This window comes from Ranitomeya imitator, chromosome 4 (assembly GCF_032444005.1).
Source record: "Ranitomeya imitator isolate aRanImi1 chromosome 4, aRanImi1.pri, whole genome shotgun sequence".
Lineage (NCBI taxonomy): Eukaryota > Metazoa > Chordata > Amphibia > Anura > Dendrobatidae > Ranitomeya > Ranitomeya imitator.
In genome coordinates this window covers 434,081,200-434,099,585 of record NC_091285.1, presented here as the reverse complement: position 1 = coordinate 434,099,585, position 18,386 = coordinate 434,081,200, and the positions used below count along the sequence as shown (strand labels likewise).

At 44.0% G+C, this 18,386-nt stretch overlaps 1 protein-coding gene across 1 annotated transcript in view; it reads right to left on the bottom strand.

Annotated features, from left to right (window-relative positions):
- Window positions 1–8,921: 8,921 nt before the first annotated feature.
- TBC1D2B (TBC1 domain family member 2B) overlaps window positions 8,922–18,386 on the bottom strand; it is a 147,824-nt gene continuing 138,359 nt past the window's right edge. The window contains exons 12-13 of the mRNA XM_069765568.1: window positions 11,059–11,180; window positions 8,922–10,904 (exon numbers count right to left, since the gene is read on the bottom strand). Of these exons, the coding sequence (XP_069621669.1) occupies window positions 10,709–10,904; window positions 11,059–11,180 (318 nt within the window). The 3' untranslated portion in view covers window positions 8,922–10,708. The remainder of the gene's footprint in view (window positions 10,905–11,058; window positions 11,181–18,386) is intronic.

Below are 18,386 nucleotides of genomic sequence, written 5' to 3'. Positions count from 1 at the left end.
TTGAGATTTAGTTGCCATCCCAGTGTTTGAAGAGTGTCCATCACTATCCTGACCTGCTCCTGACAGTGAGAAAAGTTCTTTCCCACTATCAGGAAGTCGTCCAAGTAGGGAATTATTAGAGTGTCCTTTTCCCTGAGATATGCTGTGACCTCTGCAATCAGCTTCGTAAATACGCGTGGGGCGGTTGCTATCCCAAAGGGCAGAGCCCTGTACTGGAAGTGACGCAGCTGGGACCCCATCTGAACTGCCACTCTGAGGAACTGACGATCTTGTTGTCTGATTGGGACGTGATAATAAGCGTCCTTGAGGTCGAGGACGGACATGTAGCACTGGGGATAGAGAAGTTTCACCGCCGATTTTATGGTTTCCATCTTGAATGATGGTACTACAAGAAATTTGTTGAGGCCTTTTAGATTTATAATTGTCCTCCAAGAGTTGTCCGGTTTTTTTATGAGAAAAAGAGGGGAATAAAATCCTTCCCTCCTTTCGTCTATAGGAACTTCTTCCAAGACGTGCTTGTCTAGGAGTGATGTTACTTCCCCCTCCAGACTGTCTTGCTTCTCTTGGGAGGACTGTACCGGGGTCTGCATATACCTTCTTGGAGGCCAGTGGTGAAACTTTATTCTTAGGCCTGATCCTACGATCTGCCGGATCCATATGCTGGAGGAGATCCTCTCCCAGGCTGGAAGGAAGTGAGAGAGCCTCCCTCCCACCTGAGTAGGAGCGTTACTGGGAGGGTTTTTTGGTGTCTCTGGGGGACTTGCAGAAATAGAAGCCCCTTCCTCCCCTGGGTCGCTTGTCCAGGTTGCTTCTGTCTCGGTCCCTGTACTGCTGTCTTCGGAATCTTTGGCCTCTCCGAAAGGAGCGACGAAAAGGCTGAAATGGCTGTCTTGGAAATTTCTTCTTTTTATCGCCGGCCTTCTCCAGTACCTCATCTAATGCCGGTCTGAACAGGAAGTTTCCCTCACAAGGCAAAGAACAAAGCTTCATTTTGGCCTGAGTGTCCCCTGGCCAGCATTTAAGCCATACGGCACGGCGTCCAGTGTTAGCTAACGCTGCTGATTTTGCTGCCAGCCTAGCAGAGTCTGCTGATGCTTCAGCCAGAAACATAGCCGCTGCCCTCATAGTTGGAAGTGACTCTAGAATAGCTTCCCTGGGAGCTTTTTGCTCCACCTGTTCCTCCAGGTTGTCTATCCAGATCTTAAGGGATCTGGCGACACAAGTGGCCGCGATAGCTGGCCTTAGTGCTCCCGCTGAGGCTTCCCAAGCTGTCTTCAGGGAACTGTCCACCTTCCTGTCCAGAGGTTCTTTTAGAGAACCTAGGTCCTCGAACGGCAGGGAGGATTCCCTGGCCACTTTTGAGACCGCCACATCGATTTTTGGGGCTCTGTCCCAAGATGAGGATGCTTCCTCTTCAAAGGGATACCTTCTTTTTAGGGAGGTAGTTATCTGGGACCTTTTTTCTGGCTTTTGCCATTCCCTTTTGATCAGTTCTTGTATTTGATCATTAACAGGGAATGATCTCCGTTTCTTCTTTTGTAGGCCACTGAACAGGAGTCCTTGGGCTGTCTTTTTGGCCTTCTCCTCTACCAGCCCCATGGTAGAGCGAACAGCTTTAATAAGTTTATCTGTAGCCTCTGCTGGAAAGGTGTCTTCCTCCTCAGAGCTACTATCAGAAGAGCGGGCCGTATCAGAATCCTGCTCTGACCCCGAGGAATCCCTTTGGGATGCTATAGAGGGGCTGGATCTGTCCCTAGATCTGGCATCTGTGTCAGGTGTCTGTAATGCTCTTACGGACTTAGAGACTTCGGACTGAATCAGAGATCTTAGGCTGTCCGTAAAGGAGGGTGTTTCCTCCGCCACAGTCTGGTTAATACAGTCCTGACACAGTCTTTTACCCCAAGATGACATTAAAGGCTTTTTACATAAGGGACATTCTCTATTTTTAGTCTTCGCCTTATACTTTTTGGGGACCTCCTATACTCCACCCCGCAATGTATGTAAGAAAAGAGGGGAGAGACGGAGATAAGAGAAGAGAAAAGAACAGACATTAGCGTGCTGGACTTTCTCGTAGTTCACTCACCACTCGGACGTTTTCAAAGTACGGGTACCGGATCCGGAGGTTGGCTGGTTTTCTCCGTGTCTCCCAATGAGACTAGGGACCCCTCCTTGTTACGCCGATCCGTCCGTATACTGTCCGAGCGGCTTTTGCTGCTGACATGGCAGGTCTGGCTCTTTTCGCTTGAGCGAGACCGCCTCTCCTGCACCTCCTGCTGTGGCATCAAATGCTCTGGCGAGAAACTCTCCATTATACACACCAGCACACAACAAGAGTAGTCACCTTCAACCTGACCTGGTTTTAGTGACACAGGGCAGCACTTCTAGCTCGTTTAAATAGATTCACTTTTTTTTTTTTTTTATGAATCACCTGGTTGATCCTGCCTTTATTGGCTGCTCAGCACCAGGTGTATTTAATCCAATTAACTACCTGGCTGATCGTGCCTGCACCACCTCCGTGCATGTAATCAATCAAACACCTGGTTGATCCTGCATCTGCCACCGCTAGCGCAATGCTGCTGTATAAACAAAGCGTGCCCCTGGCACCACTTCCGGGGCGCGCTCTTAATCATTCACCTGGTTGATCCTGCCTCTGACCCAAGTGCCACCGCTGGGTTCTGCGCGCGCACCCTGCACTTACTTCCGGTGCGCGCTGCTCTGTCGCCCTCCAGCGTCCATGCACTCACCTTCCAGGCGCGCATCCGGCCCTTACTTCCGGTGCGCGCCGAAGATTCCTGTCCTCCTGCCCCAGTGCCCTGCACAAACGTTCCGAGCGCTGCTGCCCAGCGATGTGCGCACGCGCGGCCGCCTCCTGGAATCATGGCGTCGGCCAGGCAGGAAACTCTGCAGTGTCCCCTCCGTCCGACACGCCATGCTCACCTCCAGATCCATGCTGTCAGATACCGCTCCACACACCTCCGCTTGTCTCAGGTACCGATCAAGGAAGGAAGGAGAGGGGGGAAGGGGAGGGGGTGGACTGGGGAGACCATCTGCAGTGCTCAACAGGGATGGCATAAAACCTCCAAGGAGCCTTACCTAGCCTGGGCACCGATGTGTCTCACAGGCTGCATGGCCACCATAGTCAACAGGGAGGGAGCAACTTTGTGACCTCCGAGGACAATTGGCAGGTGGATTTTGTTTTGGTAAAAGGGAAGGCCTCCGAGGCTCCAACTTCACCCGGGCATTCGCCTCGCGGGCTGTGGCCATGCTTCGCTCAGGGGGGGCATGGTATACATTGACCCCCGAGGCGACTACGGGTACCTGGTGACGGGTGCAGCAGACAGCGCCTGCCCAAATCCACCCGACCCAGATCCCGGCATCCTCTTCAATCTTCATCAGATGTCTTCCATCTTGAGGGTTCCCCGTCAAGGACAGGAAACCAACTGATGTGGAGAGAGGAGCCGCCCCTTTTATCTTGAAGGTTTCCTGTCCTTGATGGGCGGATCCCCTCTCTCGTGGTGCCGTCATGTATGATGGAAAAATATAGTATATTCTACATATAAAGTTCTGATTTTGTAAATAAATTGCTGAACTTATGCAACCCCATGTACTATAGCTGCATACGAACAAACTTTGATTGGGTCATTCCTATAACCTTTTGCAACTGGACCAAATTATTGTGCAGTGTCTTGTCTGCATATAGGGTTAACTCTAGAATTATTAGAAATGACTGAACATAGGAATTCAACGAGGCTAATATACTGATGAAACCACAGCAATGACCAATTTTCGAGGGATGCGCAAGGGGGTAAGGCCGACGTCCGTGAGCCATATTCGTGTGTTTTTTGTTTTAACTGATAGAAGACATACACATTATAGTCTATGGGGCCGTTCACACATCTGATTTTTTTTTTTTTTTGTTTGCAGACCATGCGTGTTTTGATCCGAATCACCGATGACAAAATACTCATACGGGTGTATCACCCAGTTTTGAAAGTATCATAGTTTGTAAATGCTTTTTGTAGCCAGCCATGAATCTTTAAATTCTTGTTTGAGAGATTTTCATCCATTCATCCTTGGAAAATTCTTCCTGTTCTGTGAGATTCCTGAAATGTTTTGCATGCACTGCTATTTTGAGGTCTAGCCACAGATTTTCAATGATGTTCAGATCAGGGGACTGTGAGGGCCATAGTAAATCCTTCATCATGCACCTTTTGAGGTAGTCTATTGTGGAGTTTGAAGTGTGTTTAGGATCATCATACATTTGTAGAAGCCATCCTCTTTTCAACTTCAGCTTTTTTACAGATGCTGTTATATTTGAATCAAGAATTTGTTGAAATTGAACTGAATCTAATCTTCCTTCTACCCAGGAAATATTCCCCGTGCCATTGGCTGCAACACAACGCCAAAGCATGATTGATTCACCCCGATGCTTAATGGTTGGCGAGATGTTCTTTTCCTGAATTTCTGTGTCTTTTTTCATCCACACATACCTTTGATCATTGTGGACAAAGAGTTCTATGTTAACCTAATCGGTGCACAGGACTTGTTTCCAAAATGTATCCAGCTGGTTTAGGTGTTCTTTTGCATAGTTTTGATGCTGAATTTTATGGTGACGACACTGGAGAGGTTTTCTTCTGATGACTGTTCCACGAAGGCCATATTTTTGTAGGTGTCCCTGAACAGTATAACATTGTACCACAATTCCAGACTCTGCTAAATCTTTCTGAAGGTCTTTTGCAGTCAAGCGGGAGTTCTGATTTGCCTCTCTAGCAATCCTACAAGCAATTCTCACTGAAATTTTGCTTTGTCTTCCAGACATCATCTTGAGCTCCACTTTTCATGTTAACTGCCATTTCTTAATTACATTTCGAACTGAGGAAAGGGTAACTAGAAAACGCTATGTTATCTTTTTATAAGCCTTCTTCTGCTTTGTGGGCCTCCACCATTTTAATTTCCTGAGTGCTAGGCAGGTTGTTTGAAGAACCCATGGTTACTGCTTTATGGCACAAGGTTAGAGGAGGTAGGGTTTTTTATAAAGCTAGGAAATTTGCATCACTTGGTCTTTCCTAACAATAATAGTGAACAAGCTACAACCATAACAGGCTAATGAAGGTCTGAAACATTGGTCAAAGTTATTTAAGCACACAAATCTGTGTAGCCCTGTACAGAAGAGAAGATCTGAATGGGGGTGAGATAGGAAACCGTGGAGCTTGGCATACTGCCTTGGTGTGATTTCAGAGGAAAAGCTTTGGTCGTTATTATACCAGTAACAGAGGCTCTCAGTATCACTACTGTGAGTGGGGAAGGAGCTGGTTGTGGCTCTCGACCCTCTCTCAGAGCTGAACGTGGTTCACAACCCTCTTTCATAGCTGGATGTGGCTTTTAATGTCAGAAAGGTTGGGGACCTCTGGCATAAGGGATGACTCTGGTCTAGGTAGTAAGTGTTGGCACAACAGTACAGGGGAGTGATCGGATAAGGCTCTAGGGAGATACTGTAAAGAATATGTTCTGATTCCAGGGCTGTATCATTGCATGGCAGTGCTTCATGTGATTTGGAGTAGCAGTAGAACTGTCGGGCAGTAGGATATTTGACTTGTCAGAGATCGGATAATGACATTTTTGTAAGTAACTTGCCAAACATGAATATATGGGCTTCTTTTGTTGGCTGATTTGTCTTGTATCTATCTCAATATGGATGTATAATGTTATTGAAGTCATGCATAACAGGTACAGGGACTCCTGGAGCTTTATCTATAAGTGTTGCTGTCCATTTCATCAGATTATTATTATATTGTTATTATTGGATCAAATATGAGGTAGTAAATTTGCTGAAAGTGTAAATGGATTTGGAATCCTAGGACTGCGACATAATGTTTGCTCATTGATGTCTAGCCAGCAGACCGCATGTTTAGGATGGTCGAAGAAGAAAGTTTCTTCCAGAGCTGCCACTCTGGCTAAATGATAGAGTAGGGAATGTGCCGATTACACAGCCGGTATTTTATTTCCAAATACTGTGCTCTCAGTTTTCAGACTTCGATGGTGTAGTCTGGGAAAAAGATATTTATTGGCCATTAAAAGATTGTTAAGTGCTGCTTTAAGGATATTGTCTCTGCCCTGATAATGGAGAAGTTTTATTAGAACATGAAGGGACACCTGGTGGAAGTGGCCTAATAGGTACACTGTGAGCTCTCTCCATGGCATATAGCGGGAACAGAGATTCTACGCCAAAGAGTGAAAACAGTCATTTTTCAAAGAACTCAGTAGGATTATTTCCTTCAGATTTCCCAGGGATTCTGCCCACCCTTACATTATTTTTTCTGAGTCTATTTTCCATGTCATCCATCTGGGCCCGTAGGGCTGAGACCTGCTGATTTTGTGTCGAGGAGTGTTGTTCTACTTGGGGTATTTTGCCTTCTCAGTCACTGATCTTCCCTTCTGTATCTGTAGTACAGTCTGACACTCTCTGCAGAGCCTGTCGTATATATGAGAATTCCTTTGGCAGCACACCCATTTGGTTATTGGGGATATAGCAGAACTGCAGAGGGTAACAGCCACGAACACGTCTTTCAATGTAGGTTCAACAATCTGCTGGTTTATATCATCCTGATCAGTTTCTGTTTGGAACTGCAGAGTAATAGGGGCCCAGTCAATATGCACATAATTGTGTTTAGACTCCCCCAGATGGTCTTGTAAGGTGATCAGTATATTCCCCAGGTGTTGTGGGTGACTGTTGGGAAAGGGAGGGGAGAGAGTAAAAACCCATCTGGTAGGTGCCATTCTGGCAAAGCTGGCTGATTTCACTGCTATGCTGGCTGCAATAATTTTTCCCGCTCTGGAACCTGCTGAAGACACGCCGGCCCCATTTAGAGCTCTCTGCGCGCAGAGGACTGCGTCTCACACAGTCACCCCCTACTTTCCAGGCCACCAAGACTCCGCTCTCAGGCAACGCTGGGTGCACAGGATATTATTGGTACGTATTAATTCTATTTTCAGATAAAAGGGAGCCCAGGGGAGCGATGTGCAGGCAGAGGTCTTCCGAGCTCACCTGCGATATGGCCCCTCACATGCTCGGCCAGGCCACCTCCACCACTATATTTACCTGAAGATGCAGATGCTAGTTACATCCGGATGTTGAGCATGGAAAGCGGCAGTGGCGTGCAACCCGCGGGCTACTGTTTCTATCAATTCTGCTGCCCCGTTCCGGACCGGAACGGGCAACGCTGGATGTGGCCTGCGAACCGTAGTTTACCCATGTCTGCTTTAAACCAATATTTGTGGGTTTAAACATTTGGATGTTTTAAGACAATTTGTGCTGGATATATATATATATATATATATACACACACACATACATATATATATATATATATATATATATATATATATATATATATATATATATATATATATATATATATATATATATATATACACACACACATATGAGGACAAGTTGATACACACTAATGAAGATTTGGGCAATGAGAGCTGAGCAGAATTATGAGACTAAGAACTAATATCTTATTACAATATTTATTACATGTTAAATGTTGAAAGAGCAAATAGCAATGGCTGTGCACATACATGGGGCCCATGGAAACCTCAAACTACCAACATGTGCATTAGGACTGGCCCCTTTAAAGAATAAGTTCATTCATTGCCTTTCTTTAACCATTTTTTCCAAACAGAAAAGACAATAACCACAGCTATAATACGTATGGGAAGACACTTTCACAGTCATTTATACTCATGGATATATCCAGACAGGTTTTTTTTTTTTTACCTTGCACACCTAAGGCATGTGAATCGACATACTTGTAAAACAAGTTCTTAGAAAAAAAAAGAAAAAAAATTCTTAAGAAAATTGAGAAGTATTTGTGACCAGTCAGAGATTTTGTTTCATGATCCGGTCATTATTTAAAACAATAAAGAAAAACACTACTTGTCTTGGTGCTGAAAGGAAAAGAGGAGACTGTCTGGATGTCTCCAAAATAATAAAATAGTGGTTCAGGAATACAAAAAGTTCCAGCGATTTATTTTTTACTGACAGCATAAATAAAAATGTGTAACACTGTAATCATCATGGCTGCAAGCACTTTGCCGTTTCAGAAACATCAGATATCCAATGAAATGTTACATCTAAATTCTTTGTCAATAGTTCACTTGGGATGGATCTTATTAGGGATGAGCCGCCGCTAATTTCATGCAAATTCTGATATTGCCAATCTGTTTTACAGATCAAGATGTCCAAAATGTGACAATATTACAGCATTTAGCATTATATTTTTCTCCAGAAACATTATTAAAGTGAAAAACATCAAATCCCACCTTTCTTCCCCTCAAGGAAGAAAAATGGAGAAAAAAAAGTCTGAATAATGTTTTACACAGAGGGGTAAAGTGCTTACTAGTGGTCACCAAACTCAAACATGCCTTCTCCATTGCAATTTCATAGATTTTTGGACTATTTCGAAACCGCAGTGGATCCAATACGATACATAGATCATGCTCTTCTCATCATGATAAAGACTAGGAATGATGGCTGCTGCCATGTTGGTTGGCATCAATGTGGCTCAGCCAAGACTAAAGGAATGTAGTTAGTTAACAATTAAGGGTATGTTCAGAACCCTGGTTTAAGCCACCTTATACGTTTGGGGCTTTCATCTCATAAAAATGGTACATTTTAGGAATGTATAAAGATATTAATGCTACATGCTGGAGGTGTACACAAAGATACTAGAATTTGGTTGGGGTTTCTGGTACTTTTAATGGCAAGATTAGTGCAGTCTACTAAGGTACTAGTGCTTGTCATCTCCTGATAAAGCTTGAAAACAGCGAAAATCACGTTTTCATTCCTTGACATGTACATTTTAGCTGTCATGTATAAGGGTATTTCTATTTTTTTGTATTTTAACTTGTTGACATATTTCTAGGAGCCATCATATTCTCTATTGGTATGATTGCTAGCTGTCCTCAGTATATGGTTATTGGATATCCCATCTTTTTTTTTTCCTCTATCAAACTTTTACTCTCAATACATTAATTATAAATTGAATACTTATTATAGAGATAATAAAGAATATTTCGGACATGTTTTATGGTAAATTTCTCCTTCATGTTTGGATGATAATCAAAGTTACTGAAACCACGAATGGCTCCATTAAAATCAACAGCCCACTGGGTATCAATTGGAAATAGGCTTTGATACACCCGTCATGGTCACTACGCTTGTGTGAACATCGTAATATAACTCGATGTTTGTTTGTTGTGTAAGTGCCATCATGCATTCCTTATTAGTAAATCCTATGAGTGTAAGGCTTACTTAACGCACAATGTAACCGTTATATAAATGCGGGTAGAAATAAACTGCATTAATTATACGTTTATAATACTGTTGCATTTATGTGAATGCTTATGGAATTTAGGGCAAAAAAAAGAATATAAAATGAATTGATATATATGCATATTGTAACATAAAAGAAAATATGTGGCTAAAGGTAACAAAAAAGTGTAAAAAAAATACTGTGATAAAGAAGGCTTGGAATGATTGTTATGTAACCATTCTACAACTAACATGTCTAAATACTAAAAAAGATTTTACCAAAAGTGCAAACAATGCAAAATGTTGGCACCCGAATGCCTGATCCTCGATGCCAATGTAACCATTTATATTCCAGCATGTTTTTTTCCCACTCTCATAACATGTTTTCTGAAAGGGCTAAACCTGAAGTAATCAGCTCCTAAAAGTGCAGTGTTACATGTAACATAAGATGGCCATACATGTGAAATAGTTGTCAGGCAACAGCTATTTCTCACAAATCCACCATAAAGATGCATGCCAAGTTCAGCTGAGCATGCCTGTATTTCAATGGAGATCGGGTACAAACCAGACCCATTGTAGGAACAAAGAATTGGGCATTGGTTTTGGACATATTGTGCATAGCGATCCTCAGCTTCTCAATCTGTGGTCCATGTAGCCCAGGGAGGAACGTCTCTAAGGGTATGTGCACTGTCCCCAAGCAGAGCTTAGAGTACGTGTTGCACAGTATATGGCGGTAATTTATTCTGCCACCTTCTAAAACAAATTACATTGCTTCCCTTATGCAAATTGTCTCTTTAGAGAGGAAGAGGACTAGAACTCTAGTAGACACGCACAGTAGAACTCTGAAGAGACAATTTGCATATTTCCCAGAGGAGCATTGCGGCTTTAAGTCTCCTCATCTTGACATGCTTAACATGTCACTGTCCGCAAGGAGAAACCATACTTCTTGGATTGCTTCCCTTAGAAACACATTTAGAATGACACGAGATGCCAACACTTTTCATACTCTTACAAATATTTTCTGGATCTCAGTACTGCAGTAATCACCGGATTGGACATTTTTCTAGAATAGCTAGCCTCATTAGGCCTAGAAATGCAAGAGTTTCCTTAGCCCGAAAGGGCTTAAGACAAGGAACAACATAGAGTATTTTCGTTTAGTATCCCTTTAACATCAGGCACTGAATACAGTCTGTGTTATTCTGCTGTAGTCAGGATCAAATGGCACTTTTCTCATCTCAGAATCATAAAGGAACATTTACCATATTTTTTCTAAGCAATTTGATACTAAACGGATATCCAGAAAGAGACTGCTAGAAGTTTAGATATACGCCCAGCGTTATTTCACAAGTTTCTTTTCAGTGACCTCCAAGATGGCAGGTTTTTTGCACCCTAATTGTCCTCATCATCGTCACTTATGAGATCTCGTCTTTCTGGGTTTGTCTCCCGTTCTCGAATAAAATCTGCGCGGATAGCGTCTAACTCAGACAGCTCCAGTCTGACTTTCTCCAAGTGATACGTTCGGCGGTTGCGGATCTGGCGTAGAGGGAATGGGTTCATATCCACAAAGGCCATATTACTCAGTTTCCTGCAACAAAGGGTGAAAAAGGTAGACAAATAAATATCACAACTGCTTATAATCATTTTAAATAAATGCACTGATGTTCCTTTATGTGTATGTAATGGTTACATTCTTGTCATAACCGTATATAACCACATAGTATAACAAGACTTTAACACACCTTGCATCAAGAATGGTCCGACTGAAGTATCTCAGATACTTAAAGATGGATGTTGAGTCGCGGAGTTTCAGAAAATCCTCTTCTTTATATTTGAATAAACCCAGAGCAAAACGAAAAATGATCTAATTGATGGAGGGAAAATACACATTTAACTATATATATGCACAAAATGCAACACACACACACACACACATATATATATATATATATATGTATGTGAAAAAGTGTTTGACCCTTCCTGATTTGCTATTCTTTTGCATGTTTGTCACACTTAAATGTTTCAGATCACCAAATACATTCAAATACAAATATTAGACAAAGATAACACAAGTAATCACAAAATGCTAATTTTAAATGAAGGTCTATATTATTAAGGGAAAAGAAATCAAAACATACAGGGCCCTGTGTGAAAAAGTGATTGCTGCCCCCACCCCACTCCCTCTTAAAACATAAACTAACTGTGGTTTATCACATCTTTGGCAAGAGGAGTTCAAATTCCCAAGCCACACCCAGGCCTGATTACTGCCATACCTGTCCTCAATCAAGAAATCACCTGAATAGGACCTGCCTGACAAAGTGAATTAGATAAAAAGATCCTCAAAAGCTAGTATTCATGCCGTGATCCAAAGAAATTCATGAACAAATGAGAAACAAAGTAATTGACATTTATAAGTCTGGAAAAGGTTATAAAGCCATTTCTAAAGCTTTGGGACTCCAGTGAACCACAGGAAAAGCCATTATCCACAAATGTCAAAAACATGGAACAGAGGTGAACTTTCCAGGAGTGGCCGATTGACTAAAATTACCCCAAGAGCGCAGCGATGACTCATCCAAGAGGTCACAAAAGACCCAACAACATCCAAAGAACTGCAGGCCTCACTTGCCTCAGTTAAGGCCAGTGTTCAGGACTCCACCATAACAAAGAGACAGGACAAAAATGGCCTGCATGGAGTTCCAAGACAAAAACCACTACTGAGCAATAAGTCTTGATGATCCCCAAGACTTTTGGGAAAATACTCTTTGGATTGACGAGACAAAAGTTGAACTTTTTGGAAGGTGTATGTCCGATTACATCTGGTGTAGAAGTAACACAGCATTTCAGAAAAAGAACATCATACTAACAGTAAAATATTGTGGTGTGGGGGCGTGGCTATGTAACTGAGGAGGAAAGACGTGCCTCGTGAGAGCTCCGGCCATCCTGATTGTATCCTGCCATTAAGACCCCTTATTTGCCAGCGGTATCGGCTGGCACTGGAGCCTGGGACCCCCGGGAGTCAGGTGACCTCCCCAAAAGGCTGCAGTAAGGACCCGGGACTTGGAATCCGTGAGTGGTCTGGGCGGACGGAGGGTACCTGTGCAGCGGCGGCCATCTTGGAGCACGCGCTCCGGCGGGACAAGGCGCGGCACTGGCCTCTTCTGACACCCGGCTTCTCCTCTGGTGGACTCGGTGGGGCTGCGCTCTTCGGCGGTGAACGCTGTGTGGCATAGGAGTGCAGGGGCTGAGAGCTCCGGGACGGGCGGCAGTGGCTGCAGGGGACGGCGGCCATTACCAGTGCGCACGCCCTGACAGTGAGGGAAGAGGCGCTCTTCATTACTTTAACGGTGCTGCTCAAGAGGTGAACAGATAACCCGGGATATACAGGGCGGCGTGGTGTGTGTGCCCTGAAAGATTGGGCCCTGCGCCCCCCCCTGCCAGATAGACATCTCTTTCACTGGCGCCATAACTTTGGAGGGATTAACCCCCTCCCTGCTGGTCCTCCTGTGGTGGCTGTGGGCCTGTCCTGATATATAACACCTCAGGCTACATTTAATACTTTTTACAACTCTCCTTACGCCAGCTGCTTGTTTTGTGGCCCCTTTTTTCTCTAAAAAAAACAGCCCTATATCCTGTGCCCGCTGACTTGTGTGGCTCCTTCTGCTGCCCACCATGTATCACTCCAAAGGGGCAGGGGCTGCTGAGAAATTGAGGAAATACTCCAGGGAGGATCCCCCTGATAATGTACGTACTCTCAGGAATAATTCTACGCCGGCCCAGCGTAAAAATCGCCCCTCCGATGATATTGAGGAGGGAGAGCAAGAAGAGGAACTGACCCTTAAGCAAGCATCTGAGCAATTAATGCAGGCTATATCCCTCACTAGATCGTCCCTTACTGAAAAGATAGAGGACGTGCACACTGAAGTGGGTCGTCTGCGGCATGATATGCAGGCCATGAGAGGACGCATTTCAGAGGTTGAAACACGAGTGTCCCATGTGGAGGATACTATCACCCCTATGGAGACTACTCTGAAAAAAGTCGCCGGTTCCATAAACGCCTGGAAACAAAAGGCAGATGACCTGGAGAATAGGCTGCGCCGCAATAACATTCGAATTATTGGCCTGCCAGAGCGCTCGGAGGGTCAGCAACCTGAACAATTTTTGGAAGACTGGCTTAAAACCTCTCTGGGAAATGGATTCTCCTCAACATTCTCGGTGGAGAGGGCCCATAGGGTCCCAGCGAGACCTCTCCCCCCTGGAACTCCGCCTAGACCTTTTTTGGCGCGCCTCCTCAACTGCAGGGATAGGGATGCTATTCTCCGCTTGGCGCGACAGAAGGGTCCTATTAAATTCAACAATGCTACCATATCAATTTTCCCGGATTTCTCAATGGAGCTTCAGAAGCAGCGGGCGCGGTTTATGGAAATTAAGAAACAACTACGGGATAAAAATATTATCTACGCCATGCTTTATCCTGCTCGACTACGTATTGTCCATGATGGTTCCTCCTTATTCTTTACGGACCCGGCGGAGGTCACTGAATGGTTGCGGTCCTACAAGGTGTCCACTGTAAATGACTCCTAATCGGCTTCTTCTGTCCAATGGCAATATGGGGGAAAAAGGAGCTCTTCGTGTGGGTGCTGAGCTTATTAATAATACCGGACGCTGGAGTCAGTGAGGGTATCCCCTTTTCTATTTGATCACAGGAGTGCAGGATTGTACTTCTCTACTGTTAAAGTTACATTATGTTGGGTTGTTTTTTGTATTAGTTTTGATTGTTCAATGTGTATGGTTGCCACTAACACTATTTTTAAGCCTTGTTTGGTGCCTCTGAACCGGACCCGAGTACTACTTCACATCTTCCTTTCTTTTAAGTATCAATATGGGATCTGAGATCATATTTATGACCTGGAATATACGAGGTATCAAAACCCCCCGGAAGAAAATTAAAGTATTCTCGCAGATTAGACGGTATCGCCCACACATTGTGGCACTGGTGGAGACACATCTGACTAGAGACACAGCTCGATATACAAAAAAACCGTGGGTGCAGTGGTCTCTTCACGCATTCCACACCAGCTACTCGAGAGGGGTTTCTCTGTTAATACATAGAGATGTTAGATGGGAGGCCAGGGAGGCACGGCGGGATCCGGAGGGTCGCTTTGTCTTTGTGCATGCATTTATCAACTCGCGAGAATATGTGATATTATGTATCTATAATCCCCCTGCCCCCGCTGGTACTTCGATCCTTCGTATGGCATTGGGTTTCTCCTTAAATTATCCTGATGCTAGTGTTATTTGTATGGGAGATTTTAACCTAGTCATGGATGGGTCCCTGGACAGATTGAGATTAGATGACGCGACAATTGGGGATCCCCGGTCTTGGCCCCCCTCCCAACTGGCGTTGTTTATGGGTGGTAGTGGATGGCTGGATTTGTGGAGAGTGCGTCACCCAGAGACTAAAGGATATACCTGCCACTCATCCACTAGGCAATCTTTATCTCGCATAGATTACATATTCGGTTCTAGTAATCTGGCACTGTGGGTGGATGGTGTTGAGCATGGCAGTAGAGGGATTTCGGACCACAGTCCGGTTATCCTCAAACTTAAATATGGCCAATCATATAATAATATGCCCTGGAAGTTGAACCCCTTTTGGTTAAAATTAATGGACTCTAATGATAGAACGGTTGACCAGCTGAATTGCTTTAATTCAACTCACCCGGAACCCCAAAATCTTGGCTTGTTTTGGGATACTCTAAAAGCCTATTTAAGGGGGTGTTTGTCCTCCACAATTTCCTACATTAAAAGGGTGACGGCGAGGGAAGATGATGAGATAGAGCAGCGGCTGAAAGACTCGGAGGCTGCCTATATATCTAGTCAAACTAGTGGTAACAGGGCTGAGTGGCTTGCTTCTCAGAGGTTATATGTTCAACATGCAGACACCAAGTCAAAACGCAAATTATTCTTTACCCGTCAATCCTACTTCGAGCTAGGGAACCAGGCTAGCACACTCCTTGCCTTCTTAGTACGCCAACATAATACCTCCAATACTATACTACAAATCCGCACACTTGATGGCACATTGGTGTCCTCCACGGATAAGATACTTCAGTGTTTTCATGATTACTATGAGACGCTGTATAAATCTGGTAGTGGTCTTGATGTCTTTGAGTGTCTGGATTATCTATCAGATATAGTGTTTCCTTTGTTGAGTCCAACCCAGCGGGCCTATATGGACGCTGAATTTACCATGGAGGAAGTAGAACATGCTATGGCGGATATGGCCACTGGGAAGGCCCCTGGGCCGGATGGGTTTCCTATTGAGTTTTACAAGAAATACTGTGATCAACTGGCACCACTTTTATTGAAGGTACTTCGGGAAATATGGGAGGGAGGACCTGTGCCCGAAACATTTTATGATGCAAATATTGTTATGCTCAGGAAAGAGGGGAAGGATCCTCTGGAATGTGGGTCATATCGTCCTATATCGTTGGTAAATGTGGATTATAAAATCTTTACTAAAATTCTGGCTACTAGACTGAACGCAATCATATCAGACCTTATACACCCTGACCAGACTGGCTTCATGCCTGGAAAAAGCACCTCCATCAATATTAGACGGGTTCAATCAGTGATTCAGTATAGCTCCCTAGAAACAGATAATAACTGGGCACTAGCATCGTTAGATACAGCCAAGGCTTTCGACTCTCTCGAATGGCCCTTTCTATCTGCGTGTCTGAGGAAATACGGTTTTGGGGACAAATTTCTAAGAGGGATAGATATACTATATAGGAAGCCCAGGGCACGTATAGTTGTGAATAATACCATTTCTGAGCCCTTTTCCCTTTATAGGGGAACTCGCCAGGGATGTCCTCTATCCCCGGCCCTCTTCGCCTTGGCAATAGAGGCCTTGGCAATACGCATAAGAACCTCTGATGGTATTAAGGGAATAAATATTGCGGATCGAGTGGATACCATCGGTCTCTATGCTGACGATATGGTGATATTTATGGACAAAGTAGAGGAAACGTTACCACAGGTGATTGCGACTATAGATAAGTTCAGTAAATTTTCAGGGCTATATATAAATTGGGATAAATCTGCCTTGTTCCCTCTCTCACATACCCAGGCACCCTGCCTCGAAACTCTCTCGCCGCTCCCCATTGTATCCAGTTTCAAATATTTAGGTATTCACATGTCCAAATACAGCCAATTAGATCTGCAACTTAATATCTACCCACTATTAGATTTGGTTAGAATTAAATTTACAACCTGGAACAAACTCCCGCTCTCGGTTGCCGGCCGAATTAATCTAATTAAAATGATACTGCTCCCTAAGCTTAACTATTGCCTTCAGCACAGTGCCGTGCCCATACCCAAACACTTCTTCGCAAGGTTAAACTCCCTGGTTACATCCTTTATATGGGGGAAAACTAGGCCCAAACTTAAATTGTCGACATTACAGAGGCCGAAGCAGGGGGGTGGGGCGGCTTTGCCAGATTTCTACTTATATTATCTCGCCGGCCAGGCCAAGGCGATAAATAAATGGATGCCTAATAATTCCCTGCCTAACTCGGAGAGCCATTTGCTCCATGGTGCCCGGGCTGATTGTCCACTGGGGTTTCTAGAACTAGAGAAAGTTAATGCCCCCCGTTTGCTGCAGTTGCACCGGCTGGCACGATCAATATGGAGACAAATTAAAAAAGTTACTGGATTTGTAGATGTAGTGGCTGAAATGCCTCTATGGAATAATAGTTACTTTCCGGGACTGTTGAACCATCCATCCACTAATTTTTGGATCTCGCATGGTGTTCTCTCGGTGAGAGATGTATATAACCAGGGGGTCTTTGCATCCTTTGTACAATTACAGAATACCCACAGTGTTCCGAGGTCTCAGTTCTTCCGTTATTTACAGCTAAGATCAGCCTTTCAATCACATATGCGGAGTATGGGTGGGGATCGAGCTATTTCATCCTTACCTTTGATAGGTATTCTCAACTCACAGGGCCCTCAAGGACTTATTTCCTCCTTATATACTTATTTGTTGTCCATGGGAGATGGGTCTACTATAAATTCCGTCAAAGGGAAGTGGGAGGGACTTCTTCCTGATGTATCGGGAGAAGAATGGGAGGATATTTTGGAGTCCCCAACTAAAGTCTCTCCCTCAATTAATAATAAAATGACTCAATTATATATTCTGCATCAGTCTTATTTGACCCCGGTACGGCTTTTTAAAATGGGCCGCTTCCACTCGTCGGATTGCTTGAGGTGCCATTCGGGTGATGCGGATTTCATCCACATGATTTGGAAATGCCCTGTTATTCGTCAGTATTGGAGTGAGGTGACGTCTTTTTTAACATCCTTATTACTGATCCCTGTCCCACTTGAACCACTGATCTGCTTATTTGGGGTGTGGGATGCGGAAGCTTGGGATCATTGCACCGGAATATTTCTACGAGAGTCACTTTTTATGGCACGAAAGGTGTTAGCATTACGATGGATGGGTGGTTCTTGCCCGTCTCTCAGAGCCTGGGTTGATCTGGTGAATTCGATTATCCCGTATGAGCGTACACTATATCAAAACAGAGGATGCCCAGGCAAATTTGAAAAGATTTGGGGTAGATGGAACTCCTCTTATAATACTTTATAATCCTTATTAGCTTGGCTACTATGTGGAGGTTGGGCTCGTGGTTTGGGGGGCATCACTTACGGGGTGAAATCTGTATTAATTTTCCTTTGGCGGCGCATTATTGCTATTGTTAAGTTAATGTAGTTAAATGTTGTATACTAGGTGATTTATAAGACGTCAGTGATTTAACATACACAGTTTGTCACTTTTGTAATACTTTTAGATATAATAATGCATGACCCCTATCTGTATTTCATACTGTTACTAATAATGACAAATGCAAACGTGTGTATTGTGCAGTTTATTCTGGAATTAATAAACGAATTTAAAAAAATATTGTGGTGTGATGGTTTGGGACTGTTTAGCTGCTTCAAGACCTGGAAGACTTGCTGTGATAAATGGAACCATAAATGCTGCTGTCTACCAAAAAATCTTGAAGGA